The following is a 22631-nucleotide window of genomic DNA, read 5'->3' as shown; positions in this document are numbered from 1 at the left end:
ACATGATGCTTAGATTAAGGGGGAGGGGGGGTGTGGATATTACACATCTGCGATGGTTTACTGTAATGTGTGTTGACTTTAAAAGCTAATCTCAGATTGACCACATCTGGCCATAATTATCTGCCATTACGAGCAATTTCGATGATAACCATCATAAATAATAGTCTGTTCAGATTAGATATCGCAATCAATTAATCGCTAATAGACCTCAGCCAGATTACACTGGATTGCAGAAAGCACCTCGGTCAGACAACACATGCCTTCAGTGCCACATTTCTCACACATCGCCTGCTCTGAAGTTGTGTTGATAAGATGACAGTAAAATATTCACCATTAACGCAGACACTGCATGAAGTTCTGAATGTTAATCACTTACTGCATCCATGCATGAAAGCCTGCGTTGATAGAGGCTCTGTTTCAAAACTAATGTAGATGCCTAAGTAGTCAGAACATTTTTATAATCATCAAGGATGCATTAAATTGATCAAAAGTGACATTTATAATGCTATAAACTATTTCAATTTCTTTTGAACTTTCTATTCATAAAAGAAATCCTGAAAGAAAATGTATCACATATCACACAAAATATGAGGCTGTTATCAACATTGATAATAATCAGAAATGTTTCTTGAGCATCAAATCATCATATTAGAATGATTTCTGAAGGATCATGTGACACTGAAGACTGGAGTAATGATGCTGAAAATTCAGCTTTGAACACAGGAATAAATTAGTTAACAATATATTATTAGTTATAAATTAGTTTACAATATTCAAGTAGAAAAGAGTTATTTTAATTTTAATTTTATATTTCACAATATTACTGATTTTACTGACTTTATCAATTAAATGCAGCCTTTGTGAGTGGAAGAGACTTCTTTCAAAAGTTTTTTTTTTTTTTTTCATTTGTTTATGAATGGCATCCAACCAACAGAAATGTAAATTTTAAGGAAAACTATCAATACAAAAAAAAAAAATTTTAATGTTTAAAATAGTAGTTTAAAATGTACTATTTTAGCCAATCTATTTTTAACTTAGCAACATGCTAATGCTATACTGGAAATACAAATTTGCACAAGGGCTGCTTTTAGTATGAAACGTTTTGTTGCTGCCTATGCCTTGAGCATCCCAAATAACTTTTGGTCTGTCAATGGACTGACAGATTGTAATCATTCATAGATCTAGCTATACCACTTTTCGACCCTACTATACCTTCACAAATGGCAAGAGCCTGGAGCATGTGTGTACATTCAACAGTCACTACAGTGGAATGTTTGCATAAACGACAGAAAAGACTAATTGCTCTATTTTTCCCAAGATCACAGCACTCATGGGTATCGCAGTTCAGCGTTCATAACAAAGTAATGCAAAATTCTGCACAACTTTGGGAAGATCTGTGCATAGAGTGTTATGCTGCATAGTTCCAAACAAAACAAGTACAAACGTATTCACCTTTCTTAATCCTTTTCTCTTTTTCCTCTATGGAGCCATATCAGGTTAAAATACTGTAATGTTAAGGTTTGTTGTCAGTTTTTCCCCAGCCAGCACCAGTTCACCACTGCTCTGCACGATCCATTCCAAAGGCCAAACAACAATATGGGGAGCAACCGACAGCCACGGCAACGAAGAAAAGAATTTGTGTCCATGCTAGTTTTTTTGGAGGTATGCATTGTTGAAAACAAAAAAGCAGACACTACTTTATTAACATCTGCATATCCGATACAGTTTACATCACAGACCTCTACTCAAAATATAAGCAGAGTGGCAAAGCTGCAGTCATAGATGGCAACTGACTGTTTGAGACGGGTGTATTCAGGAGCCTCACACACAGACACACACAGACTGTAGGACAGAAATAATCGACCTTGAGTGTCTCAGGCCCATCGGTACAGCAGGGCTCTTCAGCTACTGTGCTACTATAAACACTTGCTCTAAACTCTCCATTTATAACCTACATAGAGAGCCACAGGTTCGTCAAACATACACACGCCTTCATCTCAAAGTCCTTTACAAAACCCTTTTGTAGCTCTTGGATTTTTCTTTCTCATTTCATGGTTAGTTGCAGTCCTAAAGGCTCACACTGTGATACAAATATTACTAAGCGGCAGCCTGCAATCTCAGAAGACTAGACTACAATATTAAATTAACAAAAAATAAATAAACAGGAATAAAAATGTATTTTTGACATGCAGGGGAAAAAAGGAAATTGTGTGCATGCTTCACTATTTCATTCCATCTATTTGCTAAATCGTGCGCATGATTTATAAATCGAGGGAAGGACTTAGTAAAGCATACGCATGATTTAGCCTACTATTTTTTTTCTTGCACGTCATGTGCGGGGCTCCATAAAAATAAAATAAAATAAAATAAAATAAAATAAAATATGTAACAAATAAATTAAATATGTAATAAATAACCCAAATATACTTTATGTATTTAATCTTACTTTATTAAAAAACGTCTTTGTTGTCGTCATTTGATGATCCAATGCATTAATATTCAAAATTTCCTTTAGTTAAACATCACATTTGTGTTTTTTTTTATTATCATTGTTGAAGAGTGTTGAACTTTCTTCTCCTGCGTCCTTTTCTTCTGCGAAGGAATGGCAGCACAGCTAAGAGGTTTTTTTGAGCAGCGCCCTCTACCGTACAGACATGAATCTGCATTTCCTTTAGCCTGAGGCTTACCATTTCACTTTTGGTGTGAAAGGGCCTTTACATTTGCCAAAAATATAACTTTTATGTGTTACTTTTGTTATTAAAAACAAACAAGAAAGCCAAAGTGAAAAAAGTAATGCAAAAGTAACATAACGCGTTACTATCCGTAAAAAAGTAACTAAGTAACTCAGTTACTTTTTTAGGGAGTAACGCAATATTGTAAAGCATTACTTTTAAAAGTAACTTTCCCCAACACTGGTCTTTATTCATTCTATGTGCGAGAGGCAGCCAAAGTATTTTTAATAGCCTGGACTCAAGGCATGCATGTTTACTCACCTTGAGGTCTTTCACCCTAAAGTTAAATTCTGAACAGTAAAGAAAAAAGGTCGGTCTAGCATAAAAGCAGGAAAACCATATGCTTGTGCTGGCCTCAATATGGCCATGACCTTTCGATGGAACTTAGTTATTTCTGGCCAATAAAAGGCATACAACTTTAGTGGATTATAACAGCACTGGGTCAGAACGTTGGTTCTCTTTAAATGAGCAACAAGAGAGAAGACACATTCAAGAGTGCGGTCACTGCTGTGAAAGACGGCATTGTTACACACTTGTGCTATAAGTGAAGTGATTATGAGGAAAATAATGAGCAAAGTGTGTTTGGTCTTGCGAGCACATACTGTATGTGTGCGCTGGTCTCCATGACAACAACAGAACTACAGCTGATGGTTAATAATGAGATGGATGATGGAGATGTAGGAACAAAGACTGAAAAGTAAAGCACAGACAGAGAGAATCTGAGAGAAAGTAGATGAGTAACTATCATCCTAGTGTCCATGCAAGAGTAGATCTAATCTGTCCATACACTGCATACAAAATAAAGTTTCTTCTTTTCTTTCTTTCTTTTTTTTTCACAGCAATGCCATTAAAGGACCTTTGATGGAACAGTTTTTAAAGGGTTAGTTCACCCAAAAATGAAAATTCAGTCATTGATTTTTGATGAAATCCAGCCAGCAAGATCATTTCCTTTTTCAATGCCCAGAAAGGTACTAAAAACATATTTCATGTGACTACAGTGGTTCAACTTTAATATTATAAAGCGACGAGAATACTTTTTGTGTGCCAAAAATAACAAAATAACGACTTTAATAATATTTAGTTATGGGCTATTTCAAAACACTGCTTCATGAAGCTTCGAAGCTTTGCGAATCTTTTGTTTCGAATCAATGGTTCAGAGCGCCAAAATCACATGATTTCAGTAAACGAGGCTTCACTGCATCATAAGTGTTTCAAAATTTCAATAGTTCACGTGACTTTGGCAGTTTGATACTCGCGCCGAACCACTGATTCGAAACAAAAGATTCATAAAGCTTGAAGCTTCATGAAACAGTGTTTTGAAATCACCCATCACTAGATATTGTTGAATAAAGTCGTTATTTTGTTGGTGCAAAAACAATATTCTCGTCGCTTTATAACATTAAGGTTGAACTGTTTTAAATATGTCTTTAGTAGCTTTCTGAGCATCTGAAAGTGTTAATTATCTTGCTGTCAATGGAGGCCTCACTGAGCATTCGGATTTTATCAAAAATATGTTGCTTTGTGTTCCGAAAATTAACGAATGTCTTACGGGTGTGGAACGATATGAGGGTGAGTAATAAATGACACAATTTTCATTTTTGGGTAAACTAACCCTTTAAAAGAACCATCTTTTTCTTAGTGAGAAGAACTTTTGCAATTGAAAGGTTCCATGGAACCAGATGCCAATAAAGAACCTTCATTTGTAAGAGTGTAAAGACTTATTTCTACTATAAAACATATGACATGTTTGTTCTTTTTAGAACCTGAGGTTTCATCGTAGCACTTGAGCTGCGTCTTCAGCTGCCAGCTAAAACACAGGATATGTATTTTCTTCTAAGGCGATTTGGTAAGACTGTGTCTGCCAGGAACATAAATATAAAGTAACTTTGCATGTTGTTACCACACCAAACATGTTATGCCAGCAGAACTGCAGCAGGGTCATGCTGGGCTGTGAGGGAGAAACACCATTGCATATTTTTAAAATGATTTATGCATTATGAAACTGAAACTATTAAAAATCTGTATTCTGAATAGAACTAGACACCTGAAAAGAGGCAAAGACCTCGCGGTAACTCTTAATGTTGTTGACGTTCATGCAGTAAACTCGTTTTTTTTAATGTGACAGTACTGCTGCTGATTTGCTATGGCTTGATTAGTACATCTGATGATTTATTTGCTTCAGTGTAATCAAGAACACGTTCAGATGAACACCAGGAATGCTAAGGCAGCAGCCTTGGGGCGCACAAGTGTTTACCGTCATGCGTTTTATTGAGTATTTTATAGCTCGACTTCTTTGTTTTTTAAGAGTATATGTTTTTTCCATATAGAAATGACCTATGATGGAGATCAAATGGTGTTCCCCAGGGCTGCTGCCTCGGTCCGAACCTGTTCTCTCCTGCTTTCTGAAAGTATTTTCTGCATTTCCCATACACTTTCTCCCAGTTACAGCCTCCCGTTTCATTGATTTCCCTTCCAGGCTGAGCAAGAAACTGGAGGAAAGAGCAGTTGATGTTCTTGTTTTGACGCAATCTCCTCCTCCCTCACAGTCATGTCCCAAAAAGACCCTTACTGAAAGGGGAAAGTCAATAAAGGTAGACGGGGCAAGAAAACAGCATTTGTCATTATCGTTATAATTGCCCTGTTTAGAAAAGCTGCAATACGTATCAAGAGTGAATAGTGAGGCCTGGCAAAAGCACTTCAGTCCAGGTGAAGAAAACAATCCAACAGCACATGTAAGATTAATTGTCTGTTTGGTCAAAATCAAATCACTCATGCAGTGCATACCAATCACCCATTTGATCCCAGTAAATAAGAGCAAATGACTGATAAAACAAAGAAAGAAAGATAAATTAAAACATTTACGTTAGTTAACAGTCAGTGAACAGAGTGGAATAGGAAATGACTCGGTTATGTGAAATAGAAATTGCTCCATTAGAGACATTTGTGTTAGAACGACTGTGCATGTTGTATTGAGCCGGGACGCATTTGAAATGTAAATTATGCTGTTAAACAATAGATATCCACAATATAAACAACATAGATATCCATCGAAAAAACATGGCAGAGAACTGAAGTGGGACAGACAATGAAGCATGTGTTTGCAGACTGGCTGATTTTCATTTGTTTCTAAATTCTGTATATTAGATTACATAAACAGAGACTCACTTTTAAAAAATAATGTAGAGATAGACACAATTTAAGAAGAAACAGTCATGCTCTGTGAACAAATGATTCCATAATTCGACAAATGCATTTATGCCTGAACCTATTATATTGTAAACTGTGGTTTATTAAGATGATAATGACCCAAGATCCACATAAAATACCAATATCTGTCTCTCCTGATACATATGTAAAAATAAATATACAGAAATATCAATAGGCTATACTTGCTAAACTTTAGGAAATTACCATGACTCAGGGCTAAACCCCCAATGTCCTCAAATCCGAGATACTCGCTGCATGGGGCAAATACATTAAAACGTAATGCTAACCACTTGTCCTGAGATATGTGCAAAGCTCCAACTGAGGCCCTTAGACTCCCCAAACGCACAGCGACACATTTGGCAACCCATGCTTAACTTCCATTACGTAGGAAGCTTGAGATTCCCCACCTGTTCCGTCCATTCCAGAAAACCTTTTATCAACGTTAATAATTCATTAGTTATTGTTTACATTTGTTGCCGCGCCGTACGCGTCCTCGTTTGTTTTAATAATTAACCGTAATTAAATAAGAAGGACGACTAAACAAACGTCTGGACAGAGTGAGAGGGGATCATGGGGATCGAGAACATCCACGCTGGTGGAATTACCATGCATTACGCAGACACACCGCACCCTCCCTCTCATCTCCATCTCCATCGTTTATGTGAAACGTCCCATAAACCGCCAAACCTCACCCAAGTTTTGACTCCACGTAAACGTGGCCTGCCGCAAGATTTATCCAGCCTACAATCTGAATCAGCCACAAGAGACAAAGGAGGGATTCCTTTTAACACACACACACACGCACTACGTGGCGGGATTGCAGGTTTGAAGACTCTTTTATCGCCGCGATCAAAATCACAGTCGAGATAATGCCAACACAGGCTGGAAGACTTGAGCCGAGGCCGCAGTAAATCAGAGGTGTGATAAAGCTTTACCCGTAAGCCGTGGCCTTTATTGCTCGCATATGCACTCTATACACACATCTGAGACACCTTTTTTACACTTAAGAAAAGAAAAACATGCTTACATAAACAATGAAAAGAACACATAATTCAAATGAAAATATAATAAACTCCTGAGAGAAAATGCTTTTCCAAACAAACGGACTATCAAAAAAATACATGATATGGGCTAATAGTGAAAATGTCTTGTGAAAAATAAACTACAGTAATTTGGCATATCATTATTTCCTTAAAAAAATCAGTACATACAATTTTGTTTAAAAATATTAGGCTATTAATATCTTCAAAAATGATGTCTGCCAAATCAAAGTCAGTGTGTAGCCTTTCTGTTGTCATATGACAACAAAACCATAAAACAGAGAAGACCCATTTTGAAAAATAACATAATTTGACCTGGAATGAGCAACAGTTCAGGTAAAGCAGAGTAACCTTTAAATATTTGTATTTATAACATATTTTATATTTGTTGTCTATGCTGTAGCTATAACATATTGTCCCTTGATACTTTTTTTTTTTTTTTTTTTTTTTTATGTTGTAGGCCTACATGAATAAAAAAGCACTTTTTTCAGAACTTACCATGTGTTTTAAACTAGATTAATCTTTTTTTATCTCGGGCATTATTTGACCCTACTGTTTACTTTTCTCTCTTAACTGGATCTCTATCGCCCTTTTCGCCGACTGCATAGTGCAAAGCAAATATTGAAATATTCAAACCTAATGAAACGACGGTTGCGGAAGTGCTGGCTAAGTAAAAAAAATGAATAAATAATTATTAAACGTGTTGTTCTTGTCACTCCATACATAAATATCAAGAGCCAACTAATTAGAGTCGAATGCGCACGATTGAACAGATAGGCCGCGCGCGACGCAAAGCAGCGCTTATTCGCGTATTGGCCAATAAGGCACTCCAAACACATTTTCCATTTTCTTTAGTAGGCCTATTACCAAATAAAAATACACATATCTTTTGAAGAACACAAATGCTGCTTCAGAAATAATAGACATACTGCTTGCCGTTCAGGCCTCTTTTACATTGGCAAAAAGAGGCATGATTTGACATTTGCTTTAAAAACGTAATAAGCAAGAAAACAATTATTCGCCACAAAAACAAGAGCCGTCAACTATGCACAATGAGAGATTTAGGCTATTTTAGACACGTCTTGGATTCACCGACAGTTTGGCGTGACCCAGTCTGTCGTGTGGTGTGGGGAAAAAGAGAAAGGTCTATTTGCAGCCAAGAAATTGAAGCCAATAGCAAAATCCGCTAAAAAAATGAAAAAATAGCCTAAAAGAATGAAAGAAATAAGAACGAGTGAGAATAAGTTTAGGTACGCCTATTGGCTATAGAGAATTCAATTGTCTCAGCCAAAAGGAAAGTCATTTTAAAGACCTGTCGAATGTCTGCTATACAGGAATATTTAAGAGCCAGAAGGAGCGACTGCCACAAACCCGGGCCAGACTGCGCGAGGGAGTCTCTCCGAGATGGACGAGATTCCAGCCGCCGCAGCTCGAGTCCTTCAAGCAGCGTGAAGCACAAACAAGCCCCTACGCGCTTATATGGCACACGACTGCAAATACATTTTCAATTTACTGTTGAATTATTTATTGAAATACACATATCTTTGAAGAACACAAATGCTTCTTCTAAGGCCTATACTGCTTTGTGCAAAAAGGCTTCAAGTGTAGGCCGTCAGGGATAGGCTATGAATTCAAAAACGGACATTTGTATTCAAATACAAGTTTTTTTAGCATATTAACATTTGTAAGCATTGTATATTTTTCTCTGGCCAACAATTGAAGCGAGTTACAACCAGCTTTAGACAAAGAACAAATCAAAGTTTTTGTTGTGATCTTAGACAGTTTAATGCAATATTTTGTAACTGCAAAAGTCTGACGTTTCAACGAGTATTGGGTAATAGACTGTAGAGAAAGAGAATAATATTTTTCAAAGATTGGTGACAGTAAATTAAGTCAGCCGTTAAGTCGGGATGAATTGCTCGGATTGATCCTCGACCTACAATAGACAGAGAACTTTTTGAGGGAATAATTTAATTGTAATCCTAAAAGTACGTTTATCACTATATTAATGTTTTATGTTTTACAAACAACAAGATCTATAATGTATGAAAATAGCCCAGGTCAGTGTGCATATGCTCGCTTCAAAAGAAAAAAGGTTCATAAATTAGGAATCAATATGGTGAAGTAGCCTACAAAACAGATTTTTAAAATACCAAATAATAAGATATATATTAATGTAACAGCCCATTGCATAACGTCAACAAAACATTTCTTGCATAGGGAACAGTCTCTTAACATTATAAGAAAAAAACGTTTTAACTTTATACTTCTTTTTATCCATAATAAAATGAACCTACTAAACGATCACAGGAGAACAAAACACAACCCTGAAATGCATATTTAACAGATTTTGGAAACATTTTTCACTCAGGACAGGTAGATCAATGTCACTTCGTGTCTCTGAACTCGGGCGCGGAGAAGTTCATGCACGGGAGCGGTTGGACGCACCGTCGGGTCAACTCCCGAAACAGCACAGCTTGGGGGAAAACGGCTTAAAGAAATGTAACCATAACGTTTTATGGTTTGACATCTAAAATTCGAGCTGTTACTATACCAGTCGCGCTTCCTCTCTGGTCAAGCCCATCTCCTTTTATATAAAATAGATTTGGGAGAAGCGCCATTTTCTCTTCGATCCCATGTGCAATGAAACGCACGAGAAGAGTTCAGAAACTGTACCGCGCGCGAGCTGGGAGCTGCAAATAAAGTCGCGGACGAAAATAATGTTTTAAAAAGCGCAATGCATAACTTAATAAATGCATTTATTGAGCAGCAACAGAGAAGAGAAGACAAGTCACGGCAACAGTTCTACAATGCAGCATCCGAACACACACACACATGACTGATTAATTAAATGAATGCATTTTACCTGTGTCAAGCAGTACGGAGAGTACATAGTTATCTCAGAGGCGGGAAATGAATCGCGTTTTGAAGTTGAGTGGAAGTTCGCCGCGTTGCTGCATTGCAATTGCTCGCCGTCCCCCTTTCGCCTACTCCATGCTGCTCTCGCCGCTAACCCCGCCTCGAAGGCAGAAAGTGAAAGCTCAAACTTTAGGAAGAAAAAAAAAAAACTTTTCTCTCCTTCTTGCTCTCCCCCTTCGCTCTCTTCACTTTATCTAAGAAAAAGGTGAAGAACTTGCTCATTCTCTACAACTTTGCAAAAGAAAGCCTGCTATTCATTATTAGTAGGAAAAAATAAATACACAAGTTGGGTAAATACATCCATGAAATGCTATTAAAGCTATTTTGCCATAACAGCAGTTCCCAAAACATATTTAGCCTACTATTGGTACAAGTTATAATTTATTATAGATAAATATTGAGTTTTATTTTACACTTACACTTTCATCTCCAAAATCTTTCACCAGCCTTGTCAATGAATAATTACTAAACATATTCTTTTTTTCTTGGTGAATCTTCAGTAAATATGGTGAGCAATTTTGTTTGATCTTTAGTTTTCATATAAAAGTGCATATATAATCACTCACCTTGCGCTTTAAAATATTGGTTTTGCCATTGGCCATTGAAAATGAGTCAATGACTCTAAAATTAAGCATAGCTTAAACCGAAGAAAATACCTAAAATATATATATATATATATATAAAAGCCTTTAGGAATTAGAGCAGTTCCAAGTAAATATTGAATCAATGACAGCAGGACTGACTGCATTCTTTGAGTCAATGGCCTTTTAAACTTTTGCAATATGGTATGCAATACTTTTTTCTCCATGCAATACTACTGCCTCTTTACTGTAATCAGGTAATGGAAGGCAAGTAACCCCTCTCTCTCCCCACTCTCTTCTTCTATGACTCATCTATAGGCCCCAGTCCTGCATCACAGTATTGCAGGGTGGTCTCCTAAATACACATCTGTTTTGTGGCAAACCACAGCGCCCAGGCTGCCTAGCAGCACGCTCAACTATGCTTATCTTGCACCTTCTCCAGCCGTGAAACTCTGCTGTGCCTCTGCTGTCAAACTTTAAGAGGCAGATTAGCTTGCTCTTTTATTAGGACTGCTTTCTCATAGACCGCTTAAGCCAACACCACAAAGACTTACCAATTACTGCACAATTTAATCCAGGACTACAAGCTTAATCCAGCACAAAGCTTAATCAACATCTGGGAAAACAGACCATGGAGTTTTAGGTAACCAGTGGTTTTAGAAATTACCACTGCAGGCTGAGAAAACGGATTTGGCCAATCTGTTGTTTTTTGACACAAAGAAGAGAAATATTTTCTATAATTACAAGAAACTTCAAGTCTCCATAATCCATTCTGAATTTAGAGGCCGTTTACACGACACCGTTTTCAACTAAAAATGGATAACTTTTTATGCACTTTGGTTGTTCATGCCGCATTTTGGGAAGCCTGAAAATGCAAACTTTTGAGAATGGGTTTCAAAGTGCAAGTTTTTGAAAATAATACCGTTATCGTCTCTGTGTAAACTACACGAACGGAATTTGTGAAAACGGTGATGTCATGCACATACATATTATGTGTTCAGACTATTGGTGAGTAATGTTTCTTTACAAAGTAACATCGCCAACTACTGGCCTGGCAGCAGAATACAGCATTTTTAATTGTTTTCGCGGATCCGTGTGAACGGGATCATTTTGACAACGTTGTCACCTGTACGTAAAAAAACACAAACATTTCCGTACATCGTCGTTGTGTAAACGTGCCCTTAAGGCCAAAGTAAATTTATACGAGGGTCAGCGTACAGTGCGCGTGACGCAAATTTTGTTATCAGAAGAGTACGCGCACCGCCGGATTTTTGTAACTGGGCGTGCTTTGTACGCACATGCACATTTAATTTTTCTTGCAGCAATTGCTTTATCCTAGGAGACAACCCTGCCCTGGGGGCATCAATTCACAAGGTAGTCAAAGATAAACTGCATAAACAGAACAGACCAGAACACATGCAAGCTACAGCGACAATAGAGGCCTACATAGACAACAGATTGTGCGAAGAGGTTAGAAAGTAACCTCATTTATACAACTGTAGCATGAAAGAATACATACGAGTACGAGTAACAACCCATGTAAATATCTTTATATTCTTTCACGCTAGAGTTGTACAAATGAGGGTACTTTCTAATCACTTCACACAGTCTCTCATATATAAAGGCCTAGATTGTCGCTGTAGCTTGCATGCGTTCCAGTCTGTTCTGTTTATGCAGGTTTTCTTCAACTACCTTGTGAATTGACACCCCCAGGACACGGTTGCCACCTTGTAGATAAACTAATTACTGCAAAAAACTTAAGTGCGCATGTGCGACCTGCGCATACATAGTATGCACGGTTGCAAAAATTCAGTAGTGCACGTATAGAACACACATACTCTTCTGATGATGAAATTCGCGCCACACGCACTGTACACTGACCCTCGTGTATGCGTAAAAAGTGAAGTATACTTTGGCCCTGCTTGAAATGCAATGAGCACATAAACAGTTTTCACTCAGTTTTGTTTTTATAGATGCTGTTCATTCTCCTTGGCCTAATAGAAAAGAACAGCTATAAATAAGGTTATAAGTCTAAATACAGTTAGAGGCAACCCATAAACCTATATGACTTTCCGAGATCCTACACAGTATGTTTTTAATAGGATAAAATGCATCTGCAAAACAGCCAATATAACAACAACAACAACAACAACAACAAGAAAAACACTGACATTAAGAGTTAAGAGCGAGGTCAGAGAAAGGGCACAAAGGTTGGCATTACAACATCGAAAGGCACAAATCCAAAACCACAGTCTTCGTGTTTCACACAGATCTCGCAGCCATTACTCTACAAAATAGCATGAAAATAATTCTGCTTTCAGTGCATGCATACTTTCACACACATACAAATACATGCACGCACATGCACACACACACACCCAGTTCTTTGTTAAGCAGATACACGGTCGGTTTGCGGTTGCAGCAGCTAAAACTTCCATTAAAACTCACATAAGAGAACCATATGTAAGCGATATAGTTGGTGTGTGTGGTTTTAGCCCAACACAAACACACACACTTTGCTTTTTACCCTTCCCTCGTGGCTGGCAGTTAAATAATCCTGATGATATTTTATGTAGATAATTCCTGCAGCTGCTTCTCCACATAAACTCGGCATTCCTCTCAACGCTAACCACCATCTTACCATATAAACGCAGCACATGAAATCATAAACGACCGATGAGATTTATGATGCATACGTACACCGTTCTCTTGAAAAAGGCTTTTCAGATGCTTCACACGCTATTGAAAAAAAATCTAATGCATTACGCTCTTAAAAATAAAGGTTCCAAAAGGAAACAGAAGATACAAGAACCATTTTGGGTTTCCCAAAGAACCTTTCAGTAAATAGTACTTAAAATAACTATTTTTCTTAGTATAAAGAACATTTTAATAATCCAAAAAACCTTTTTCCATTATAAAGAACCTTTTGTGGAACTGAAAGATTCCATGGATGTTTTTAAAGGAACCATCAATGCCAGTAAAGAACCTTTATTTTTAAGAGTGTATAGATTATATCTCTGCTCTATCAAAGTTTGACAGTTTGCTTAACTGATTCCAACTCATCTTATCACAATCTGAAGTCCAACTCTGTCTGGCCTGAAAGCAGATTAATTACATCAGCCATGAGAAAGAAATCAAAGGTCAGTTCATCATGTTTCAGGCATTTTATATTAAAAAAAAAAAAGAAAAAAAGAAAGAAACAAATAAAAATGAACAACGGCACAGACACAAAGAGGAAAACTGCTTGTACCCTGTAGGATTCAGGCACTAGGAAACACTCCGAGATGCCCGGGGCTCGATGGGGACCTTCATGCACCAGATACGATTCTGTGGCCTGTAATTAACACAAAACATGAATAGAGCAATTTTAGTCACAGTGTCATACAAAAAAAATTACAGATAAATCTGACAAAGAGCTCTATCACAAAGCCTCAATCAATTACATGGTCTCTAACTCTTATTGCTTCTCCATGTTCCATTTGTGTTCAAACCTTGAATAAACCAGTCTCTCATGTTTGTACATCAAACAGACAGCAGCTCAATTAACATAGGTGGAGCCTTCGTAAGGCTTAGCCTTCCTGGTCACAGGAATGATGTGCGTATTTTCTGCATATAGATATTAATAGGGAACTCTGATTGATCCAGAGCAGCTCCCATAACTGCTGGTTTAGGATGATTTTCCCTATCCCAGATTCAAACTTTAATTACTAGACAGAAAGGAAAATATGACTCTATACCAGCAGCTACAGGCAACTTCATCCTTTTCTTTATGTACACTGAAAAATAATGGTTTAGGCTTTACTCTGAAACCATTTCCGCTCAGAAATTGATAATACAAATCAAAATAATTATGGGAAGTAACAGTGAATTAAAAACTGAAAGACTGAAACAATATTTTCTTTTAAAACATTCTCTAATAATCTAACTTTGAAAAATAATCTGAATCATTTCAATCTTCTGAAATCACTAAGCATTACAGCATAAACATTTAGTAATAAATGGTAGCTCAAAGTATGTAAAAAAAATTTAATACAGTAATATCAATTTTAATACTCAACCATCCTATCAAATCTCAACTAGCCTGCACTGAGAGGATTTCTGAAGGCACTCGCTACTGGATTTCGGCCCATCTTCCAAAAGCTTGTCAAGTTGGCGCTGACATTGTTGATGGTGACTGCATATGATTATTATTATGATGTGTTTCATGCAAAGCAATGTATTTGGATGCATTAGGTACGACAGTTAATACATTACATATACGCTTGCTCTTGAGTCTTATACAATTATCAATTGGAGTATATGATTAAATGTGTAACAAATGATAAATAATATGTCTGGAGCATTTTGTTAATGTATTAAATGCATGGAAATTTATTGTTTTTTTGTTTTTTTTTAAAGCAGTCTCTACGGTATAAAGTGGTGCAAACCTCACCTACATTTCCACGAAAAAGAAAAGAAAAGAAAAGCAACCATTTGAAAGGCTGAAACTCAGAATTTCACAAACCACACCAGGTTTCCAGTGAGCCAACCAGGACCTCATTCAACAACTATCCACCATCTACACCCACAAACACACACACACACACACACACACTAATAATGTTCAAATATGAACAATAAACTTTAACCACAAATGCACGTTTGTGTGCATAAATACATATCAACATCCATTCCAGCACATACGCACACACAGTTTGCTCATAATAAGTCCCAGGCATTGGCACTAGACTCGGGCAGTGGTGAATAACAAAGCCTATTCATATCCACCCAATGAAACGTTAGCTTTCCCAATTTTCCCTCACTTTTATAGGGTCTTAGCTACAGCGCGCTAAAATCTCATTCAAGCAGGGAACAATTGCTGATTGGCTTTATTAGAACATAAACATGCATTTTCATAATTAAAGAGAACGATTAAAAAGCACACATTACTCAGAGGCAAGCTCTCGCTGCTCTGAGAAATTGGTTGAAAACAGAAGAGCCGAAGAGTGAAAGTTGTGGGAACGAGCGTTTTATAGAGCAGTGAATAGCAGGTGAGTGAAAAAAAAGAAGACTGTCGCTCAAAGAACATTAACCACAAGCCCAAAGGTCTAGAAAAAAGTTCTACCCTTGATGCAATTGGAAGGTTTAAAAATGTCAAAATGGCTGATATAAACTCTGAATGTTCTCAGTTGGATTTCTTTATGCGGATTTTCGGTATTGATTGACTCAAGTGTTTACTTTTGTTTAGTTTCAGGGTATTGATTACTCTCATGTTCCAGGAAATCAGATTTCACCATGTGCTCTTTCCAACAGCTCCCATCGCCCTGAACTGAAGCAGAAAATGGGAAATCTTCCACTTGCTCATTCGATTTCTCTTAATTTGATTGACTTGATTCTCAACTCTTTAAGATAAACCATCAAATCAAAGCCATCGGCGAGGCCAGGCCGCACAAACCAGCTGAACAAACTCAACTCGGCCGTATTTCGCGGTGATGAGATCATCCGTTCATTTGTCTTGTCCACAGATGGAGAACAGAAGTCTATGTTTGCACCTGGAGGAACTCTCTGAATTTCACTATTATCCTCATTTTGAGAGGAGGAACCTTCAGCCTCGTCTTCGCCTCCAAAAGCCTTTTTTTCTGTGGCGATGTATTAATTATATATGGGCTGTATGCATATGGAGCATATGCAGGGTCCATATGGCCAGCCCTCAGCCAGAATCTCAAGACTCTTCTTAATTAACATTTTAGAGGCGAAGCACACAGAGAAAAGAGGGACATTTCAAAGCGGCTCTGGGAGCCTCTGACCTAATTGGAGTCAATGGAGATGTATGTAAATGTGTTAATTACGACAAGTTTCCTCGCTCTCACCGATAAATAGAGCTCTTTGTTTAAAATGTTTAATTGGTGGGAATAACGGAATCAAATGAGGGGGTTTCCTCCATATATGGGGGTGAGAGAGAGAGAGGTGTATATGGGATGGAGGCATATGGCAATACGTTTGTGGTTTAGTGGAATGCTTAAATTCCTGAAATCTGAAGTTTCTCTCTCTCACACACACACACACACTTTTGTGGGCTGGAGTTTTAGAACAAAGTGTATAATTTCAGCGCCAAACAGAACTGCAAAATTAATGACTTGTTTCAAACCACTTTCAAACCCTCAGTGATTATTGTTCGGACAAACTGGTAGTCCTGCCCCCAAACTCACGTCATTGGTTGAGCCAATGTTGTTTGAAAAACAGATTAAAAATGACACACTTTAACTTTGAAGGGTAATTTAGTCATTAATCACTCACCTTCATGTTGTTCCATACAGCAAATAAAACCACTTTTTGTACACAAAAACAAAACAAAAATGACGACGCTGTTTACGTTCAGCGCTTCCAGGTTCTACGTCACAACGCACACTCATTATTGGTCGTTCTGCCGTAGAACCTGGTAGCACTGAATGTAAACCGCGTAAGAGAATGACACAGAAGTCGTTATTTTTGTTCAGTTTTTGCGTATGAAAAGTATTCTTGTCATTTTATAAAATTAAGGTTGAACCACTGCTGTCACGTGCACTATTTTAACGATGTCTTTAGTACCTTTCTGGACCTTGAAAAGGGTGGTTAAATTGCCGTCTATGGAGGAGTCAGAGAGCTCTCAGATTTCATCAAAAATATCTTAATTTGTGGTCTGAGGATGAACAAAGGTCTTACAGGTGTGGAACGACATGAGGGTGAGTGATTAATGACAGAACTAACCCTTTAAACTAGACTAACATTTCCAAGGGAAATTTAAGTGGTGATTTTCCATGCAAAATTGGTGAATGCGTTCCTATGCAGTTGCTAGGGTGTTCTGATGGTCGCTTAAAGGGACAGTTGACCCAATAATTTAAATTTGTAAACCTGTAAACAACATTGGACCACATTACCTTTCAATGTATGGAGAAAAAAAATCCTGATATCCCTACCTGATTTAAAGGGTAAGTTCACACAAAAATGAAAATTCTGTAATTTATTACTCACCCTCATGTCGTTCCACACCCGTAAGACTTTCGTTCATCTTCAGAACACAAATTGAGATATTTTTTTTGATGAAATCTAAGAACTTTCTGTCCCTCCATGGACAGCTACTCAAATGAAACTTTGACACCTCAAAAAGTTCATAAAGAGATGGTAAAACTAATCCATATGAATTGAGCGGTTTAGTCCAAATTTTCTGAAGAGACTTGATTGCTTCATATGATGAAGAGATTTAATTTAGACTTTTACTCACATATAAACATTGATCAGTGAACATAAACAGAAGTTCAACCAAACCTGCTTTACGCATGAGAACAAACCTCTTTAGGAAGCTCAAACGTGCTACGTAACACCAGAGAAAGAACCTCATTGGTTCTTACACGCGTCAAGCAAACATTGAGCTTCTGTTTACCACAACTGATGTTTGAATTGATGAATGTTTAAATGTGAATGAAAGCCTAAATTCAATCCGTTCATCATACAAACCGAGTGTCTTCAGAAAATTTGGATTAATCCGCTCAATTTATATCGATTAGTTTTACCATCTTTTTATGAACTTTTTGAGGTGTCAAGGTTTAAGTTGCGTAGCTGTCAATGGAGGGACAAAAATCTCTGAGATTTCATCAAAAATATCTTAATTTGTGTTCTGAAGATGAATGAAGATGAACATGAGGGTGAGTAATTAATGGCAGAATTTTCATTTTTGGGTGAACTATCACTTTATAGAACCTTATAAAACAGTAATAGCACATCTTTCCCCAACAAGCTGAAATGAGGGGTTTGGAACCCCTGCTTAATAAAAAACCTTAGCTTTTTCACAAAATTACATAAGACAAGAACATTAATTCACAATCACAGCAATGCAGTAATTCATTCACATATGTATCTGCTAACTTTACGCAGAATGTTCCCGCTCACACACACACCTGGCTGTCCTCCACGCATTCAAAAACCAGCTGGCCCGAGAACAATCAGCACAGGTCCCACTGATTTTTCCTTTTTTTTTTTTTTTCACCCCTTTTTCTTTGTCTTTTGTTTGTCTCCAAACGACACAGCAATTACTATTAGCACCATTGTTTTTATCATTATGATTTACTAGCTGGCAGTACTGAGCCAAATCAGCCCGCATATAAACCTGTCCTCTATGGCAACCGCATCAAAGAGAGATGGAGAGAGCAAAACAAAAAAAGAGAAGAGGAGAAAGAAGGAGGAACGAGAGAACGAGTGCTATATAAAAGGATGAAGCGTCCTTTCTCTGTGTGTCTGCCAGTAGCACCTCGGGGAGAACTGTTGGAAAAATGTGATTTTTCACACCAGCATCTCAGAGGCAATAGCAGAAGGAGAAAGAGAGAGATGCAGAGAATCTGGAATGAACGACAGGCTGCTAATTATTAAAGCTCTGTTTGGGGTTTTGACATGAGCTTTCGGTCTCACGCCAAACCCAGTTTGCACCCGGCACCTCTGATCTCCACTTTCACGACTTGTCTTGTCCGTAACGTGCTCGTGAGTACCTCTGCGAGCGCTCCAGGTGCATCTACACACGCACACGTTCACTAGGAGTTCAAGTTTGCGAGAGATCATGAGTGCAGGTGTGCAGTGGTTTTTCAGTGTTCGTTTGCACATGTTCGTCACTGTTAATGGGCTGAGTAAATGTCTGTGTAGGTGGCTTTGCATTATGGCATCTCATGTGCCAACACAGATGCCACAAACACAAAACGTCCTCCCATGAGAAGTTTACACCCAGAAACAAGTTCATGCAGCAGTCCACCAATCACTGCAGGCCACTGCATCCATGGCAACCCTGGCATCCGGACAACCAGTCGATCTAGAAAAGACGGTTCTGGAATTCACAGCCTGAGCCGAGCCTCCATAACTAAGTTCGCTGAATGGGATTTGGGCAAGGTTTGCGAAATGCATTTAAACATCTGTGTGCGCCATCCAGATGCTTTAATCTGACTCGAGTGCTTGACCTGGTTCACGAAGAACAGCTTTTTGCATTTCTTTGATTGCGTAGATCTCACAGGTGTGCTTGGCTGAAGAGGATGTTCATCGCTTTGAAAAGATTTGTCATGATGAAAAAATGCTCGCTGCAGGCAAATGTGGCGGTTCATATTCAGATCCAACCCCTTCAGCCTGCAAAGGCCTGTCAATCTCACAGTTAAGGACTGACTTAAAGCACAGAATTCCCTATCCAAACACAGCCTAATGTGCTTGCTGTGCAAATATTTATTCAGACACAATTACTAGAGCGTACGAATCCTAAACTAACAAATAACTGGAAATGAAGTTAAACTCGTCTGAACACACTTCGGTTTCTATCTCACACCTGTGAAAGACACTGTAGATAAGAAGAAATGATCGATCACAAGTATCGTTTTCTCTATCGTATTTCATACATAACTGAGCCAGTATATCTTTTAACGTGAATAATGCTATTTTTTTGTGGTGCAGCTGTGACTGAAAATCTCTCTCAAGACAACCTACCCTGGCTCAAAAGATCATCCTGTTTTCATTACATTACAGTGATAGTACATCTCAGCAGTCTTCTTCTGGCTCATGAGATTTACTACATGTGTTTTTTAAACTTATAACTGCACTGGAAAAAAATATTTTCATGATTTGTTATCACGACATGTTTTCTTTTGTCAAATCAACTTAGATAATGTGGTTCAGATAACATAATATTTTGAGTTTCTGTTGATTAAACCAATCACCTTCATTGGATTAACTCAATTTTTTTTATTTTAATCAACTCAAATTTTTATGGCAACTTACTTTTTTAAGTTAAACCAACAATTCTTTTTTTACAGTGTGGTAGGTTATCTTGAGCAGGTACATCACAACACTGGCCTAATATAAAATAAAAACTCTCTGAATAAACTCTCCTGCAAGACCTTCTTGCAGGAGAGTTTATGAATTAATAAATAAACAAACTTTTTGCTACTACAGATAGCTGGTCTTCAATGTCTCCATAAACAATAAAATCCTCTTTAAAACCAGTTTAATTAGGCCAGATAGTTTTTCCAAATATGATGTGGAACTGAGCATGTGGATTTAGACGTTGTCTGCTTCAGTTCAGATGTTGATTTTGGAGAGATTATGCCTTTTTTTTTTAAAAAGCATTAACATTCAAGTACACCAAAATTACCCTAAAGATTAAAAAAAAATATATACAAAATAGCAATAATAATAATAATAATAAAAAAAACTTATGACAATCAATAAATTAAATTACCTATTACACTGATTTAGAGGAGACATTTATATTTATATACATATTATTAATACTATTATAATTACTACTTAACTGCTGACATGAGAGAGAAAAAAATAGGGTGTTTTTGGTATTTCACAGCACTTTCCAAACTGCTACATAGCAATATTTTTTATAATATATCGCCTATTAACTGCAAATAGTATGAAAGAGAAGCGAAAAAGTATATATTAATCTTTGAGCGAAAAAGTTGTTAAATTTCTAAGCAGCTCTTTGACATTTGAAATCTGTTGGCGAAGATTTCTGAAAACAGTGGGAAAGATATTGATTCTCATAGCACGTACCATTGTAGTTCAGGGTAATTTGCCAGCTCTCCTCAAAAGCCCATTTTTCTTTAAAACCTTCAGCGTCCAAAAAAAGAGGAGAGGGAGCGGGTGCACCAGTCGGTTTCTTCGGTGATACCGGAAGCGAAAAAAGAACTCAACAAGTCGGGCTGTTTCCCGGAGTTTGTTCCGTCTGTAAAAGTAAAGCTTTCTCTGGCACTTTACGGAGCGATGGATTATCGACGTCCCCGGCCACCGCTCGTAGGCTATAATGCGAACTGTTCCGTCTATAATACGTTTCTCCTGCTGTCATCGGCCGAGCGATGGAGCCTCCCTGTCAGCACCGACCGGGGAATTCACAAGCTCGGTGGAAATTCTCCGCGCGCGCCGGTGTACGCAGAACTGCTCGTCTGCGTGAATGTGAGTGATTTTTCGTCGTCTTTATGTCCTGAAGTCAGTTCCTGTTTGTCTTGACTGCATCTCCCTCTGTCCGCACCATAACGGGACCCCCGCTGTTCCCGGACAGATGAAAGCGAGAGGCGTCCTCAAATGCCGTCGCAGTCAGTCACCAACACGAGTAGTGCACATTGCGACAGTCTAATCCGTAGACGCACCGAAGGGATCTTGCTTGTTGTCTAAAGCTTACTGCTGCATTTAAAAGCACGGGAGAGTAAACGTCCCCTCCGCGTGAGTAAATATCTGTTGTCGCCTCAGTCGACCCGAAGCTGCACCGGGGTAGCGGGTCGGGGAGGCGTCGAGCTGGTAAATTATTGATCAATGTAGCAACTGGCAGCGTGTGGCGCTCCGCGGCCGGCCGGTGTGGCAGCTGCAGCTTTGGGGCATTAGCAGGGCTGTGGGAAAATCATGGACTGCGCGGATTACTGAACACCAAGCCAGACGGTACACACAGGGATAGACGGATAAAAAAAAAGAAGAAGAGAGAACTCAAATAGAACACGAGCAAAAGTGCGAGAAATTCCACGAGTTCTATCTTGCCCGCAGCAGCCGACTGATGATCAGCGCGCGAATTATTCAGCGAGTTTCAGGGGGGGGGGGTCGACATTTTATCAAGACTTTCTGTCTGTAATTTTCTGGGCGCTAAGGTTCGGCTTGCGCAACCCAAATTGTCTTTTGGCGCCCCTAGCGCAGTTGTCTAACTGTCAGGATATTTTACACGTTTTAAACAAAACACGTCAGATTTTTTGTGATATATTTGTGATGTGTTAATCTAAAACAACGTGCTTAATATGAGAGTAGGCTATGTTGTTTGCGTCCGTTCGCTATGGACAACTATCGATCAGCTGTTGCTATGGTTACCTCCTCACGCGAAGGCAATTTGTTCACAAGAATAAACATTTAGCGCTAAATTCTTAGAACTTTTTGGTTGTTGGAACGTTGTTTCGAACGTTGTTAAAACACACTTTTCTGTGGAAAAAGCACAGCTTTACGACCTTCCGAACTCATTTTTGTGGGGTATGGTCAAGTTACGAAATTTAAAGGCAGAAGAATCAGAAAAGGCAAGGGAAGCTTTTATAGTCCTTGCTGTCTACATGGTGAGTAGAAGTGGATAGGCGGTGCCATGAGGTATGATGATCCCGTTCAGCCGGTGTCCCGCAGAGAGCCGGTGT

General features: G+C 38.2%; 1 protein-coding gene across 18 annotated transcripts in view; it reads right to left on the bottom strand.

Annotated features, from left to right (window-relative positions):
* LOC137032030 (nuclear factor 1 X-type-like) overlaps positions 1–22360 on the bottom strand; it is a 126412-nt gene extending 104052 nt beyond the window's left edge. For 6 of the 18 annotated variants that reach the window (XR_010896649.1, XM_067403493.1, XM_067403494.1 and 3 more), the window contains exons 1-2: positions 10465–10683; positions 9846–10025 (exon numbers count right to left, since the gene is read on the bottom strand). Coding sequence is in view for 16 of the 18 variants with exons in the window: in XM_067403493.1 (XP_067259594.1) it covers positions 9846–10025; positions 10465–10533 (249 nt within the window). In the remaining 2 variants the exon portion in view is untranslated. Of the gene's footprint in view, positions 1–9845; positions 10026–10464; positions 10689–13729; positions 13814–21024 lie in introns of those variants that run through there. The other 12 variants (XM_067403497.1, XM_067403507.1, XM_067403508.1 and 9 more) reach the window with 4 other exon arrangements.
* Between the last annotated feature and the right edge of the window lie 271 nt (positions 22361–22631).

Source organism: Chanodichthys erythropterus, chromosome 12, assembly GCF_024489055.1.
Source record: "Chanodichthys erythropterus isolate Z2021 chromosome 12, ASM2448905v1, whole genome shotgun sequence".
NCBI lineage: Eukaryota > Metazoa > Chordata > Actinopteri > Cypriniformes > Xenocyprididae > Chanodichthys > Chanodichthys erythropterus.
This window is presented reverse-complemented; position numbering and strand designations above follow the sequence as displayed.